The sequence below is a fragment of the Dermacentor variabilis genome, chromosome 5, assembly GCF_050947875.1.
Source record: "Dermacentor variabilis isolate Ectoservices chromosome 5, ASM5094787v1, whole genome shotgun sequence".
NCBI classification, from domain to species: domain Eukaryota; kingdom Metazoa; phylum Arthropoda; class Arachnida; order Ixodida; family Ixodidae; genus Dermacentor; species Dermacentor variabilis.
The window spans coordinates 167,851,682-167,866,726 of NC_134572.1; the positions used below are offsets into that span (position 1 = coordinate 167,851,682).

General features: G+C 43.3%; 1 protein-coding gene across 1 annotated transcript; it reads right to left on the reverse strand.

The window, feature by feature from the left end:
- Positions 1-3,199: 3,199 nt before the first annotated feature.
- LOC142583322 (uncharacterized) lies at positions 3,200-13,688 on the reverse strand. The gene is made up of 3 exons (XM_075693746.1): positions 13,507-13,688; positions 11,444-11,618; positions 3,200-3,813 (listed from the first exon to the last, which is right to left on the reverse strand). Exons 1-3 carry the CDS (start codon positions 13,671-13,673, stop codon positions 3,382-3,384), a joined length of 774 nt encoding a protein of 257 aa, XP_075549861.1. The 5' UTR covers positions 13,674-13,688; the 3' UTR covers positions 3,200-3,381.
- Positions 13,689-15,045: the final 1,357 nt, after the last annotated feature.

Sequence of the window (15,045 nt, forward strand, 5' to 3'; positions counted from 1 at the left end):
GCTTTCGCCTTGTGTCACTTCTCGTATGTAGCTGGGATGCTCACTTGGACACAGCCAGAGATAAACAAATTGAACAGATTAATTAAAAGGCTAGTCAAAACAACAGTGGGGTTACCGATTAACACTCCGGATAACAAATTAATGAAACTCGGGCTCCACAACACAATAGCCGAGATAATTGAAGCTCAGCAAATTGCCCACAGAGAGAGGCTCTCTGGAACAAGGCCAGGTAGAGCAATACTAGAAGAGGTAGGATGGTGCCCAACCGAATCCAAAATTTCAGGTGAAGGCACAGTAGAACTAAAAGATAGCATAAGAGAGATAATCAAGACGACTCCTTTCCCCAGAAATATGCACCCGGTGCACAACCTGGAAAGACGAAAGGCAAGGGCCAAAGCTCTCCTGCAAGAGATAGAACCCGACAGAGAACATGCGGCATTTGTAGATGCTGCGTGGGTCAGAGGAAAGAAAGCCTTTACGACAGTAGTAGTAGATGCAGATGGTCTCACTCAGGATGCTATTAAAATCATGACTAAAGACACGACAGTCGCGGAACAAGTAGCGATAGCATTGGCTTTAAGGAATAATAAGTGGATGAAGATTTACAGTGACTCTAAGATGGCTATTAGACACTTTACCAATGGCTTTGTAACCAAAAGGGCTGCCCAGCTGATCGGTGAGTTGGACAGCCACGAGATCGAAATCCGCTGGTTTCCTGCGCACATGGGGTCTGTCGACCCATCTTGGAAGAATTTAAACGAGATGGCTAACGCAGCTGCACGAGGACTTACTATCCGTGCACTACGCGACCTGGACCTTAATAATATACAGGAGGAGAACAGGGACCAATTACTAACATATAATTAAATCACGAGGCATTATTACATGAACAGAAGGGAATTCCCAGTGCCACACGCTAAGCTCAATAGAGCTCAAGCGGTGACTCTGAGATTGCTGCAAACAAGAACTTATTCAAGTCCAAACTTTATTAACAAGATATATCCTGAAAGAGAGATACCAATCAATTGCGAGAAGTGTAATGGCATCATTACTCTGGATCGCATGCTTTGGCAGTGTTCTGTGACTTTCACAGACTGTGACAAGGAGAGAGACTGGTGGCAGCGAGTCCTACACAGTGGAGGTCTTTTCGATCAAGTACAGGCCGTCCAGAAGGCCCATGATACGGCGGTAAGGTTAAACCTTACTGTCCCGACGTGGGAGCCGCCTGCGTCAACCTAAGGGTTGATCTTCAGGACATTAAATAAAGATCATCATACCATGCCATACTAATGCAATTTCTTTTATATGCGACGGTTTATCTCCTCTAATAGTAACTCAAGAACTGCCGATTGACGGAAGTATTCGATTTCTTGACATTAAGTTTTTATTTTGCAACGACCATGCACGCGGGAACTACGAGCCTCGCGCGAACAAGCCACTGCTCCCATATCAGTCGGCGCACTCTAAACGCATTATGTAAGTCATGCCCTGAGCTGATGACCAAAAGCTTCAACGACCAGACCCTCCGTCTTTGTTTGGCAGATTACCCTACATATGTATTTATTAGCGTTGCTGGGGTCTACTCAAGTCGAAGTTATCAAAGAATTCCGCCAGCCTACCTTGTGTAGATAAGATGAGCGTAGCTGTCATTCTGTTTATCCACGGCGTATTGCACCGTTTAAGGAAATTTGGTCAACGTGCGAATGTTAGGGTTGTGTTTTCATCTCTTACAAAATCGCAATGTCTGTGCCAGACCAGGCCTGTCTGACAAGCGCATGTGCAAAAAGAAACACCAGGAACTGTTTGTTGAATGTGCGGGAGCAGTTGCTTAAACCTTCCTTGAAATTGTGAGAAAAACTACGTGGGGCAAAACGGAAGGTGCCTCAACGGGCGTTTACAGAAACACCGGTATAATGTAGCAGAAAAGCGGGGTCAGTTCCTTGACGGCCACTGCAGGCATTGCATGTGCGCTGTTGCCGGAGCGGATGACGGTGACCACTCGATGTGTGCTCCAGCATACAACGACTGCTCCATCATGGGAAGAGCCCAAGGAAGAATACCTCGCAAAATTATCAAAGCAGAAGTGATTGATGGGCTAGGAAATAACTGTGTTTCAAAACCATCAATTGCCCTTTCCCACCAAGACTTAGCTCAAGTGCGTAAAGGTAAGACATTTTTTTGCAAAAACCGCATGTATGATGACGTATGCGAAAAAGTTGTAGATATGTGTGTCTTTTACTCAAAATAAAGATTGTTGTAAATAGCACCTGTGTGTATCACGTCTTCCTTCCTTCCTTGTCTTTTCACGAGCTATAAGCGTCACGATGTCATACCGACAAGCCCAAATCACTTCATTACACTGCTAAGAGATCCACACTCGTTAGCCCAGACAAAACTCTTGATTACTAAGGAAGTCAGGCAGCCAGTTTAGGACAATGGGGTTAAGCTGTAAGTGCGAGGGTTTCCGTAGAAGACGTTCGTTTAGTGACTTTATTAGACGCTTTCTCCAAATTTAGAAAGAGTGCGTTCTCCTTGTTTTAAAACTGATATTGTGGAAAGATTGCATTGCCTACCAAGAAAGACCATGCTGTGACATTCTGCAGCCACGACACTCTGAGTGTGGTGTTTCTAATTCCCGGTATAAACCGGCTACGCTACGCCACTCTCTTTGGGAGACATCACTGTCAGCGAGGTTATCGACCATCCACACACTGCTACATTTTGGCTGAAGACCGCTATTCTGCAAGCGTTGCCTAACATCAACGGGCACTATCTGATTCGAGCATGCAGCTATTAACAAAGTACAATAAAACACATTTAAAGGGCTCAAAATAATTTTCTTCAACAGTTCTGGAAACAGGGGTGAGATCAAAAACGCGAGGTGTTCGGAACGAATATATTGAACATTTTCGAAATTTTGTTTCTATTCTTTAAATTTGTAATATGGTTTAAACTTCGTCGCGCATAAGTAACAAGCAAGTCCGGGAGCCCTTATTGGCGTTCCTACGCATAAAGTTCACCTTCTACATATCACCCCTGCCAGCCATCGCGCCAGTTACGTTGTGCTGTATACTAGCTATTTTAAAGGCTTTTTTGTGCGAAGGTGCGCGCCTATTTATGTGAGTCACCTTGCCGTGCACCTTCTTAGACAACCAGGTGTAAACAGCCAATCTGTGGACGCGAAAACAGAAAGCTTGAGTTCAATTCACTTTCTTTATTTCTTCACGGTACTGTCAGCCTGTAACTTGGAAGACGTGCTGTGATCGCGTATAGTCCTGAATGAATGAGTCTGCAGAATTGATTATTCCAACGAATCCTTCCTCCCGAGTCCCACGCATGTTTCCACCAAAAGGCAAAGTCTCTGAAGTTCCTCCGATAGGTTCACAACACGGCCTGGTTGGCATCGTTGTTTCCGCCAGCCACGTCGCCCGCATCCTTCTGCTCAGGTGCCTGGGCCATGGTGCTTTCAACGGACTTCCCTACCAAGTTCCCGTCATCGTTGACTTTGGGGCTGACAACAGCTGCCTGTGTGACGGTCCCAGCATCAACGGAGGCGGGCGCTTCATCTTCGACTTTGGTCCCATCGCTCTTGCTGGTAGCGGGGGCATCGCCTTCGGCTGGTGGAGGGACCTTCTCCTTGCCTACCTTGTCCTCAAGCTGAATCCTTTTAGTGGTGGCTGCGGCTGGTGCTGGCGCCTTTGTGGGAGATGTTGAGTAGAGCGGCACGCAGCTTACATTGGAAGCGTGATCGCAAACGTTGAGAGCGTCGTTGAATAGCAGGCCTGGCGGACATGGCATAAGCACGGGAAGTCCCTGGGGGTAAGCGGGAAAATAGGACATTTTACGAAGACAGTGTTATTTTGGCGTGGAAGTGGTGCCGTCTAAGGCAATACAATAAGATGGGCTCCGAGTGAAACACGCAATACTAGATTCGAAATATGGAACGGTTTAGGAACAGTGCTTTAAGACGCACTCCCACGAAAGCTAGTTGCAGGTCCCAACAGCATGACCGAGTGCTCACAGGAGCGTGTTTGATGTAATGTAAAGCACACGTGCTGGCTAACTCGAAGCGCGTGAAGTGTTTCAAGTTCAGGGAGTTAAGTTTCTGTAAGGGAAAGTTTATGGGCTGAAGAGAAATGAAGATTAAGCCTAATAATTATGTGCATGTCACACATGCCACAGAGCCAACCTTACTACAGCATGTTACACATCCCATACATGGAAGCATTTTCACTGGTAATCTAACGTTAGAGACGTTCGCGTACGCGTGTCACGGAACAATAATGAGCATGGCGAAGGTCTTCACATAACGCGACTAATGAATTGAAGAAACGCGTGGTAGACAACGTAAACTGTTGCGAATTTACCCGACTGTCCAAACTAGGCCATAATCCAATTATGGAGCTTAGATACAGACGTAGAAACGACATGGTTTTGTGCGTGCGAAAGTTGCACTAACAGTAAAAATTTATAATGACGCTGCTTAATAATCGGCCTGAACAGACACTGTAGCTTAGGAAACAAAGACAAAGGAAATTGATTTGCTTAACTGGGAGAAAGTGCGCATGTACGATAAGCTTTTTAAATGCTTTCACTTTGTTGTGAACCAGTGCTTTCTTATTAGTGAGCGTCGCGATTTATGTTCCGCCGGCCAATAGTTCAGTCCTTCGGTAGGAGTGACTATTAAATGCAATTCACAGTAGTGCATCACAATATCCGCTACATGAGCAGAGTTGCGTAACAAAACATGCGTGAAACTGCAATACAAGCATATGAATACCAAAAATTAGCGGTCACGTGGTCTGTGGGGATTATACATGTTAAATACAAGAAAGATCAGCAAAATTTTTTCAAATAGAATCTTTGAAAAACGTTAATTACAAATTTGAGTACTAGTTTTACAGCACAAAAACCCTGAAAAATGCTAATTCCTGTAGTAACATTGATTAAAGTATGTAGTTAAAATAAAAAAAGTACAGGTATGAAGAAATGAGTATTACTATAGGAAGGATCAAATGAAGTAACGCAAGCATATTTGGAAGAACACAAAGATGTTTAGTTATAGATCTTACTAGATCCCATGTCAAAAAGTACTAGCAGGTAGTTCACAGTTCAATATTTCTAAGTGCCTTAAAAAATACATTAATTGTTGGAGTCGTCACCCAATCTGCAGGCAGTACACTCCAGTCGGAGATAGTGCGAGTGAGGAATGAGTTTTTAAATGTTTTTGTTTTGCATAAGCACGCGGCCATTTTTTCGAGGTCGTAAGAACGTATAATACTGCGGGCTACGCGTTCGATGAGCATGTTTTGGTCGATTTCTTACAGGTCGTTGTGTAATCTCTATAGAAATTTGAGCCTCTCGTGATACCGCCACGTTTTGAGTTGCTCTAACTGGGCAGCATGCAAAAGCGCCAAATGTAGTGATTGAAAATAAACCTGCTTGAACACTTTGCAATTGCGCAGTGTAGAGTCTCTCCAGAGTCCCGTACAGATGCCGTATATTCTAATAGTGGTCGGATAAATGCTTTGTATGCCGTATATCGTATATCAAGCGTAGAATTGCACAATTATATTTTAAGAAAGCCCAATTGGTTCAATGCCCTTTTTATAAATGCGCATAAAATTAAATTCTGGGGTGTTACGTGCCAAAAGCATGATCGGATATTGAGACACGCCGTAATGGGGACTACGGAAATGTGGACCACCTGGGGCTCTTTAACGTGCACCTAAATCTAAGTACACGGGTGTTTTCGCATTTCGCTCCCATTGAAATGCGACCACCGTTGCCAGGATTCAATCTCGCGATCACGTGCTTAGCAGCTCTACACCGTAGCCACTAAGCAACCACGCCGGATTTTCAACATACACTACATGGTAATTCCATCGCAGATCAGACGCAATAATTGCTCCTAAGTACTTATAGCTATGTGCGACACTGAAGGATTGACCGGCAAAGTTGTATGTGAAATTTAAGGGTTTTTTCTCGGGTTACTGTCATCGCCACAGTTTTCCATTATTCAGAGACATTTGCCACGTGTAGCACCACTGTTTTATTTTGGTCAATGTATTGCACAATAATGCCTTATCTCGTCCCCAAGAAACTTCTTCATATAGTACGCACTCGCCTGCGAAAAGTCGGATTTCAACAGAGATGTTCTCAAAATGCCATTTATGAAAATCAAAATCAAAAGAGGGCAGAGAACAAGAGAACAGACCCCGGATGAAAGGCGGCCTTCAGTGGAGTGGAATTATAGCTAGTGCCGTGGATATTCGCACTCTCGAAGCAAAACTGATTTTTGTGATTTCTTCCGCTCTATTTAGTCGCTCTATTTTGTGATTTCCATTTGCTCAACACTGTATTTCCCACTTATTTGTCAGTTTCCTGAGTTTGAAACTTTATAAACACGAGTTCACGAATCCGATTCAAGGCTGAACCTGATAGGTTCGGTGGAGGCTGGGGGCAATGTACCCAAGAACGCTCATGTACAGATGTTTCAGTGCGTGTAGAACAGCGGTTGGTGAATTGAGCAATTATGCACCTGAACATAACTTCTGCGAAGAAGGATGGCTACGTATGATCGCGCTTCACTCGTGAAAATGTGTACCATGATGATGATTACTATTATAATTTTTATTACACTTAGGTTCACCAGTACGAGGGCTCCGTGGCTGTTCCTGTGTACTAAGAAAACATTTGATTATTATTCAATTCAACAATCGGACATTAACACATATATTTTGCAGGCTCGCCCGTGCTACCATCCGAGAAGATTCTACTGCTGGATTGGGCCTTCATCCTGTTTTCAAGCCACCACTACATAAGAAACGTCATCGCAGAAGGTTTTTGGGAAATCACAGCACCCTCTGGAAACCCTGGCAGAAACGCCTACCTAAACAGCCTGCAGCGCAGGACGCTCTGCAGTCGGCGGCGATTCAACAACCGCACATTAACACACATATTTTACAGGTACTGTACTTACCTTGTGAATCTAACTAAAGGAGTTGGCCGCCGAGTGCATAGTGTATATTATTGAGTGTTATTATGGACACTTCTATTGTTTGTAACAAACTGCTACCCGATGATGGTCGTTTCATTACTTGTTCCGAGTGCGCGAACCCTTATAATTTGGGTCAACAATGCTCAGGTCTGGCTAAAAATACTTTCGCAGCGAAGAGTCAAAGTGAACGTGAATCATGGGTGTGCAAAACGTGTCGCGCGGTAAAGCAACGAGGGGGAGGCGGGCTCACAATCTACGCGTACGACTCCACGAGAAGAAGACACTTCAGAAGCCACGTTAATGTCAGACCTGGCAGGTATTAAACAAACTTCGACCTCTTTGCTAACTTTACATGGAAAAGTAGAAACTCTGCTCCTCCTGAAAGCAGAATTCACAAACGTGACCATAGCAATAAAAGACCTAGATGAAACAGTCTCCTTTATGTCTAAACAATACGACATGGTGTTAGCACACCTTTCCGCCAGTAAAGAACGGGCAGCTGCTCGTGAAGCACAAATTGCTGACATGAAAACGGAACTGGAAACACAGGCACAAAAGCTGCAGCAGCTGCAACACAATCTAAATGAAAGCGAACAGTATGACAGAAAAGTGAATATAGAAATTGAAGGGCTACCTTTCAAACACGAGAAAAACCTAAAAGAAGTCTTATCGAATAAAGCCAGTAAACTGGAGCTATCATATTTCTGTAGTTCTGATATCGAGTCGGTGCATCTCTTACCAAACAAACATAAATACCAGAATACATGGAGCGAACTTTCACGACGAAGTTCGGGCGGCAGAAAATCTGCCGCGGCGCGACGCCGTATGTTCGTCGGGCTGCGCTACATGAAGCGAAGACACGACGGCCGCCGCCGGCAAGTCGCTGCGTTGTTATCAGTGTGGCTAGACGAGGCAAATGCGCTGTAGTGAAACACATGGCAAAAAAAAAAAACTTTAACGACAACTATTATCGCTTTTGAATTGCGGAACACTCTAAAAACTGTTAAGAGCTTTTATATTTTGTTTAGAAATGATTTCTGGTGTTTTTTATGTGTTTGAGACATTCATGGGCCGATGTAGTTTAAAGAAAGCGGCGATGCTATGCGTTGTGGCAACACTGGGCGGGTAAACAACTTTCGGCTCCTCCAACTCCGCGGCTCTGTTCTGTGGCTCAACGCGTGCACGGCCGAAGCAAGCAGAACCGAAAGTAGCGCACGCAGCTTGTCTAGGCATGACTGATATTTGGAGCCTCCTCCTTCAGAAGAAGAAATTATTGTTAATGAAGTTAATAGAACTATTTCGGCGGTAACTTCTTCCCGCGCCTGAGCCTTCTTTCTTTGATCTTTGTAGTCATAGCGACTGCAGTTACACAGGATGGCACGCTTCTTAACAGCCGAAATTAACTTGTTAAATTCCAGCCGCGCCGCTTTGGATGCCATGAATACGAAAAGCGGGAGACCGGCGTGAACGATAGAGCGGGATCGGGATACACGGACAAGCAGGGGAAGCCTAGTCGAAAGTCGGGGCTGATAGCGAGACCTGATTGGCTCGCTTTGGGGCGCCGCTCGTTTGCCGCTTCCGGTATCGTCGACGCCCGACGAACTTTTTTGCGCCAGCTAGATCGGCGGCGAACGACGTTTTCTCCACCACCGCGCGTCGCGCGTACGCCGCCGGGCGTCAAACGCCGACTATTCCTTGCATATTCGCGTGATGTATTCTGGCCTTTAAGGCACTTTTACCCCCGCTGAAAAGGACAAATCAGAAGAAAAACATGATAGTAATCAACTAGAAGTGCAGATTTCCAATAGGAAAATATTTGATCATTTCATTTCACAGTTTGCCTGGGCGGAAATGATTAAGGTTTCTAATTATGCTTTGTGAAAAATTTGTGAGCAGCTGAAAAAGTTTGAGCTTTCTAGTATGTACACAATAACTAAAAAAGAAAGGAAAAGTTACCCCTCGTTCACAGCCGACATAATGAGATCTATTTCCTAGAGAGACTGGTTGTGGAAAAGGAGCAGGCGTGCGCCGAAAAATCAAGATTTGAAAACTGAATATAAGATTGCGAGGAATAGGGTCGTTGCCCTCTTGAGATCAGCAAAACGGCGGTATTTCGTAGACAGGTTTAATCAAACACACAAAAATTCTGCAAAAACTTGGGCTTTAATAAATACGCTCCGAGGCAGTACTGCGGCACCTGCGAATTTCTTGGAATCTTTTTCAGAGAAGCCAGATGTAGTTGTAGATAATTTCAATAATTTATTCACGCGTTTTTCTAACACTGCGCAGTCGCAGAGACACACTTGCTCACTCAAACATACTGTTCAAGCATCTGCTTTTTTGCCCACGTTGGTGAAGGAAGATCTAAGGAGAATAATTTTCAGTTTCCGACCTAATAAACAACCTGGTATAGATGAGTTAGCTGTGGCCACACTAAGAATAAGTTTTGATACATTAGCAGACATACTGCTTTTTATGATTAATGGTTTTATAAGCACCGCATCAATTCCGGAGACATTAAAAACGGCGATTGTTAAGCCATTGCATAAAGCAGGAAAAAAAGATGAAGTTGAAAACTATAGACCTCTCTCTGTTTTGCCTATACTCTCTCAAATACTGGAAAAGTTTCTGTTTGAGTGTATGACTTCTTTCTTAAAGAAATTTTCAATCCTAACACCAAGACAGTTTGGATTTCTTGCTGAGCGAGGTACTATTACACTGTTAGAAGAGTTCACCGATGAATTATATTCTGCTCTAGATAAGGACCTGTATAGTTGTGCTTGGTTTTTGGATTTAGCAGAAGCATTCGAAACTGTAAATCACGATATTTTATTGGAAAAGTTGTTTCGTTTGAGTTTCCAGGGACCATTTTTTTATCTTATTTGCAATTATTTACATGCTAGATCACAGGTGGTCATGGGCAGTAAAGAAATTGTTAGCGCTAGAAAATATATTACAGCTGGGGTTCCACAGGGATCCGTCTTGTCCCCTTTCTTGTTCAATTTATTTAGGAACGACTTTCCCACGATAATTACAAAAGCCACTGTGTATCAATATGCAGATGATACAGTTCCACTCACTCGTCATATGCATTTTGAGGAAGCTATTAGCGCCCTACATAATGCAGTTCATAAGGCTATGCAATGGTTTGAAGAAAACTGTGTATATATCAATGCTAAGAAAAGCAAAATCATGTGCTTTCGTACTCCATTAAGAACTCAAAAAATAAACTTGGCAATATTTGTACATAATGAACATTGTATTTTATGTAAATGTACTGCTATAGAATATGTGGAGACATTCAAAGACCTGGGTATAACGATCAAGAGCTGCATGTCTTAGCAGCATCACATGGCGTTTTTATGCGGCAAACTACGGCGTGTTGCATATTTACTTTGCAACATAAAGGGTTTAGTATCTCTACCAGTCAAGCAAATGATAGTGCATGCACTAGCGTACAGTGTGCTGAGGTATGGTATAACGATCTTCGCCGTTTGTACAGAACGTTGGAAAAATCGGATTGATAAACTACTAAAAAATATATTAAAAATGCGGCTTATGGCACTGCACTGAACGACAATATTTTTCAGGAATTATGATTTTCCGCATTGGAGGATTTATTTACCAGAACTGTTATTATGCGGCATAATTGGAGCGATGAATTCAATGAGGCATACGGTGCACCTCGATTGTTAAGAAATAAAAAACGTTTTAAGGTACCCTGTTCCACTACTAAGTATGGTGAAGCGAGAAAAAGTGTATACATCCCATATATATTCAACGATTTGGCCGATGTATTCTTTTTGGAAACTTCGAAAAAACAGTTCAAGAAATTATTGATGAAATGTTGAAATTCAGTCCTGATTTTTACTTAAGTTGTTTATGTGTTTCTCTTTATTTACTATGTCATTGTCTGTTAACGGGTAATACTACCAACCATTCTTCTGAAAGTTGAAAAAAAAACGTCTTATTATGTAAATGTCTACCTTTCCACCTTTTATGTAAATATGTAACCACATCACTGTATCGACTCTGCCGGGCCTAGTCGCACAAGTCCTCGTGGACTTAGACAGGCCCGCTTCTTTGTTTTGCTTTGGATGTGTGTCAATAATAATAATAATAATAATAATAATAATAATAATAATAATAATAATAATAATAATAATAATAATAATAATAATAATAATAATAATAATAATAATAATAATTATTATTATTATTATTATTATTATTATTATTATTAACCCAGTTACTTCGGAGTGCTTCTAGCACCAGCAACAGGCCCGTTAATGCTGCTGTTCCCTTACAGTATCGGTGCAGCACACCTGCTTTCCCAAAATTTAAGAATATGAGAATTAAAGGATTCCCGTCACCGCCACCTAGAGAGGGAAATGCTGTGTTATAATCACAGATTATTGTCTGCCCCGAGCACCCTCTGTATACCTGTTGGCACTGGAAGAAAGTGGAGCAGTTGAGCGGGTTGGCGATATAAGTGGCATTGGAGCCCTTGTCGTCCACGGGCGGGCACTTTGAGATCGCCCGTGCACTGCCCAGCGATACCAGGGACAGGGTCACCAGGGCTACCGAGGAGAACAAGACACCACGCTGTGCCACCATACTGTTTAGAAGCGCAAGGGGAAAAAATACATGGTTCGGTTAGGCTCTTACAATCGGCGAAGGGCTAATTAACTTGAGTTTAGTAAACAATCCCCTAATAATCTCTCACTGACTGCCTTCCGACGATGCTGGATTGTTTATTATACGTTCATTGTAAGCCAGCATTCTTATGTTAGGCACTGCTGGATAAACAGGGCAAATATTTCAAAGCTGCTCGTTTTCGCACTGCAGATGCGAACATGCGCTCTTTGTGTCAGATAATGGCAACATCCTGAACGGGATGGACGTCTTACATGTCCTGCCTCCAGTCCTCTAAGCCGTCATTTGGCAGTATAGTTCAGAGAAAAACTTACTCGAGCGAATTACAGGCCCACCACGCGTTAAGTTAGAGTAGCCATAACATGACAGCTGCTGCCGTCGGTAGAAGTGCATTCCTCTGGTGTAATGGAATAAGGTATCTAAAACCTTCAGAACTAATAAATATTGACCGAAGCACCGAAACCAGAGAGGCTCTTACTGTATTTGAATGCGACAGCAGCAGGTTCATTTAAATATCAAATTTCGCACCGTACAAATACCCTAAAATCCGGGTGTACATGTCTCGACGGTGGGCAAAGGAATCAAGAGGAAGAAACAAACTGTTAATAATGTGAAAAACTGCACATAAAAAGAGCAAGGTTCTGAGAAAATACTGGCATATTCCGTGAAACAAATTGCGGCTACCATTCACGAGCAATTTGGTACGCTATAATGGGCTCATTAAGCAGGCGTCATCCAAACGAAACGTCGGACATAACAACGAAGGTAGCCAGCTGATGACGAACAGTTTTTGGGGACAGAAATGTTGGCGAGCACAGCTACTGGACATATCCTGACGCATTTTTAATAAGTTATTGCGTATACTGTCTTAAACATATGTACCAACGTACAGCCTTTTGGTCGTATCTTGCCACACAACAATAATCGTCTTCTGTCTTGCTTGCGTTTCATTTCTTGAGAACGTTACGCTTGCTTCGTTACTGTCGAAAATGCCCTGTCGGGCTGATAACACACATACAGCGAGCCGCGCACGTCTGAAGGGGATGACAAAGCGCTTCTAAGATAGATGAGTGGCATTGAATATAGTCACGGTTTATTTTTTTATTCACCTCGGCACTATATACCATCCATTCAATTTTGATGAACATGCATTTATTTAGATTTAAAATAAAAAGTGAGTTCCCGGATTTGACGCGAGAAAATCTCTATGAGGCGCGCCATGTTCTCGAGGGGAGGGGGGGGGGGGTGAGCCTTGAATTATGTGGACCAACTGGGGTTTTCTAACCTGCACCCGATGCATTGTACACCCATGTTTTTGGATTTCGCTTCCACGGAAATGCGGCCGCCATATCTGGGATGTGATCCCTGGGTTTAGCGAGATGACATAAGCTGGTTGTAGGTATGTGGGAAAAAATTGGAAAATTGTACTGAACGCCTACTGATATTTACAGCACCATTTTGCACTGAGAAGTAGTTCTAGTACGCTGTAAGGGCCTACTCGCTTCATCAACTTGTCTTTAGCTGCAAGTTAGAGAACCACAGGTGGCCTAATATGACCTGGGGTTCTCCACTACGGCATCCCTGACAATGAGATTTTGGTATTTGCACGTAAAGCCGCTGAACTCAATCAAATTCTAATCTTGTATTGAGACCTCTGTCTCTCTGTGCAGCACTCAGAACGGTCGGCCTCTGCGAAAGTACCGCCAATATACTGTATCGCACATATCTTCAGCGGATTACGGGTCATACTCTTTCCGATTGAGAAAAACTTGTGCACTGCCTGCATCGTTGCCGCGCACGCCGTGTGTCAGCTCCCGTTAAGATTAGTAAGAAAAATTATTTACACTCACCTGAGAGCGATATCGCTGCGACTGCTATCCGTTTGGAAAAGGCCCCTGCTTTTATGCAGCTGAAGCTTTAGCACTAGGCGCTTTTTATTCTGCGACGTGAGGTGAGGCAGGCATCGGTCGTAAACGCAATCCCTTGGCTCTTGCGCCAGAGACCCAATAAAAGGCATCGTGTGACAAGTCGGTGGGCTCGGAAGCTGCAATCTGGAGCAATATAGATCCACTGGTAGAAATGCGCTGCAAGAAGAAGGCATTTACGGCTTTCTCTGTGCTAAAGTCACAGTAGATAAACTCGAAGGCTCTGTGTCACGGTGATACCGATGCTCAGTATATGCTATGGAACACGTGCTGAAAGCGTTGTTTCTCTTGAGCGCTTCTCGGGAGGGCGCAAGTGTTCCTACTACCATAGCCCGTTATAGCTGTGGAGATAATGAATTGCGCCCTTGGACATTGCCGCGGATATTTACGCGAAACGTCGCCGCGATAAGGCGGAAATAGATGTCTGAAACTGGGTTCAAAGGTCATTGTCGTAAGAGGCTGTGGATGCAACTCGCAATAACTGGTCGCACTCATCCAAATGTAGGGGGTGTGTGCGTGCTTTCAAGGGCCTGTGCCTTTGGTAACCTATTCGCATTCACCTTGTTTGCATATCATGTTTGTTAGCAACTCGGGTCTTTTTTTAATACTATCTACTCGTGCGAATGTCGGCATGTTCAGACACGTTCGGTCTGCAGATTCGGAGCCTCCGCGAGCCCGATTAAACAAGTAACCGAATAAACAACTTCTCTCTCCAAAACTCAGCAACGTAATGCGCAGACTAGCACGCTGAGTAGGCACATTTCGATAGCACAAGAGCTTCGTTGAAGAACTACGTCGAACTGTAAAGTTCGAAGCAGCGAACGTTCTACGTCTTTTTTACTCAGGAGGGGCGAAGGCATGGAGGCAACGGCTACGTTATCAAATTTCTTTTGCTCGCCTTTGTAGGGTAATTAACTTGCTTTTCAAATGCGCCAGCACTTATTTCGCTAAACTCAGCGAGTTGGCGGAGTTAGCAAGCAATACCTGAGATGTTGCAGCAATGTAAGTGTGTGGCCTATGCAAGAAAAGAATAGATTGTCATATGGTATCATGGTAGCAGGTCTGTTTGTTTTCAGGATATAAAAAAATCTACCATGCAAGCACAGGCAATGTATTGGTATTTATTGCTAGATTCCTCTCTCATCCAAATGCTAGTCGTTTCGCTAACAATGAAACTTGCCTTTTCTTAGTCTGCGTAATATTTAAAAAGTTCACTTTGTTTCTCCATATCAATTTGGAATGTGTAAAGACAAATATGAAATTTTCGGCCTCCTTGTAAAGTTACAAAACAAAAAGACATTTCCACTTTTAATCACACTTCATACCATCTACCTGCCAACATATTCTTTGGTTACCTTAATCATACGTATTGCTTTGGTTCAGCTAGATTTGCATATTTATAATACGAACTCTGTTTTGTCTAGTTTATTTTAAACTCAGCATTTTAATCATTTTACTTGCACA

Coding starts and splice junctions, on each gene's coding strand:
- LOC142583322 (XM_075693746.1), bottom strand. CDS start 13,673: ATGCCTTTTATTGGGTCTCTGGCGCAAGAGCCAAGGGATTGCGTTTAC. Junction 11,619..13,506: donor CGCAGCGATATCGCTCTCAG/GTGAGTGTAAAT, acceptor GCTTCTAAACAG/TATGGTGGCACAGCGTGGTG. Junction 3,814..11,443: donor CTTTCTTCCAGTGCCAACAG/GTATACAGAGGG, acceptor GCTTACCCCCAG/GGACTTCCCGTGCTTATGCC.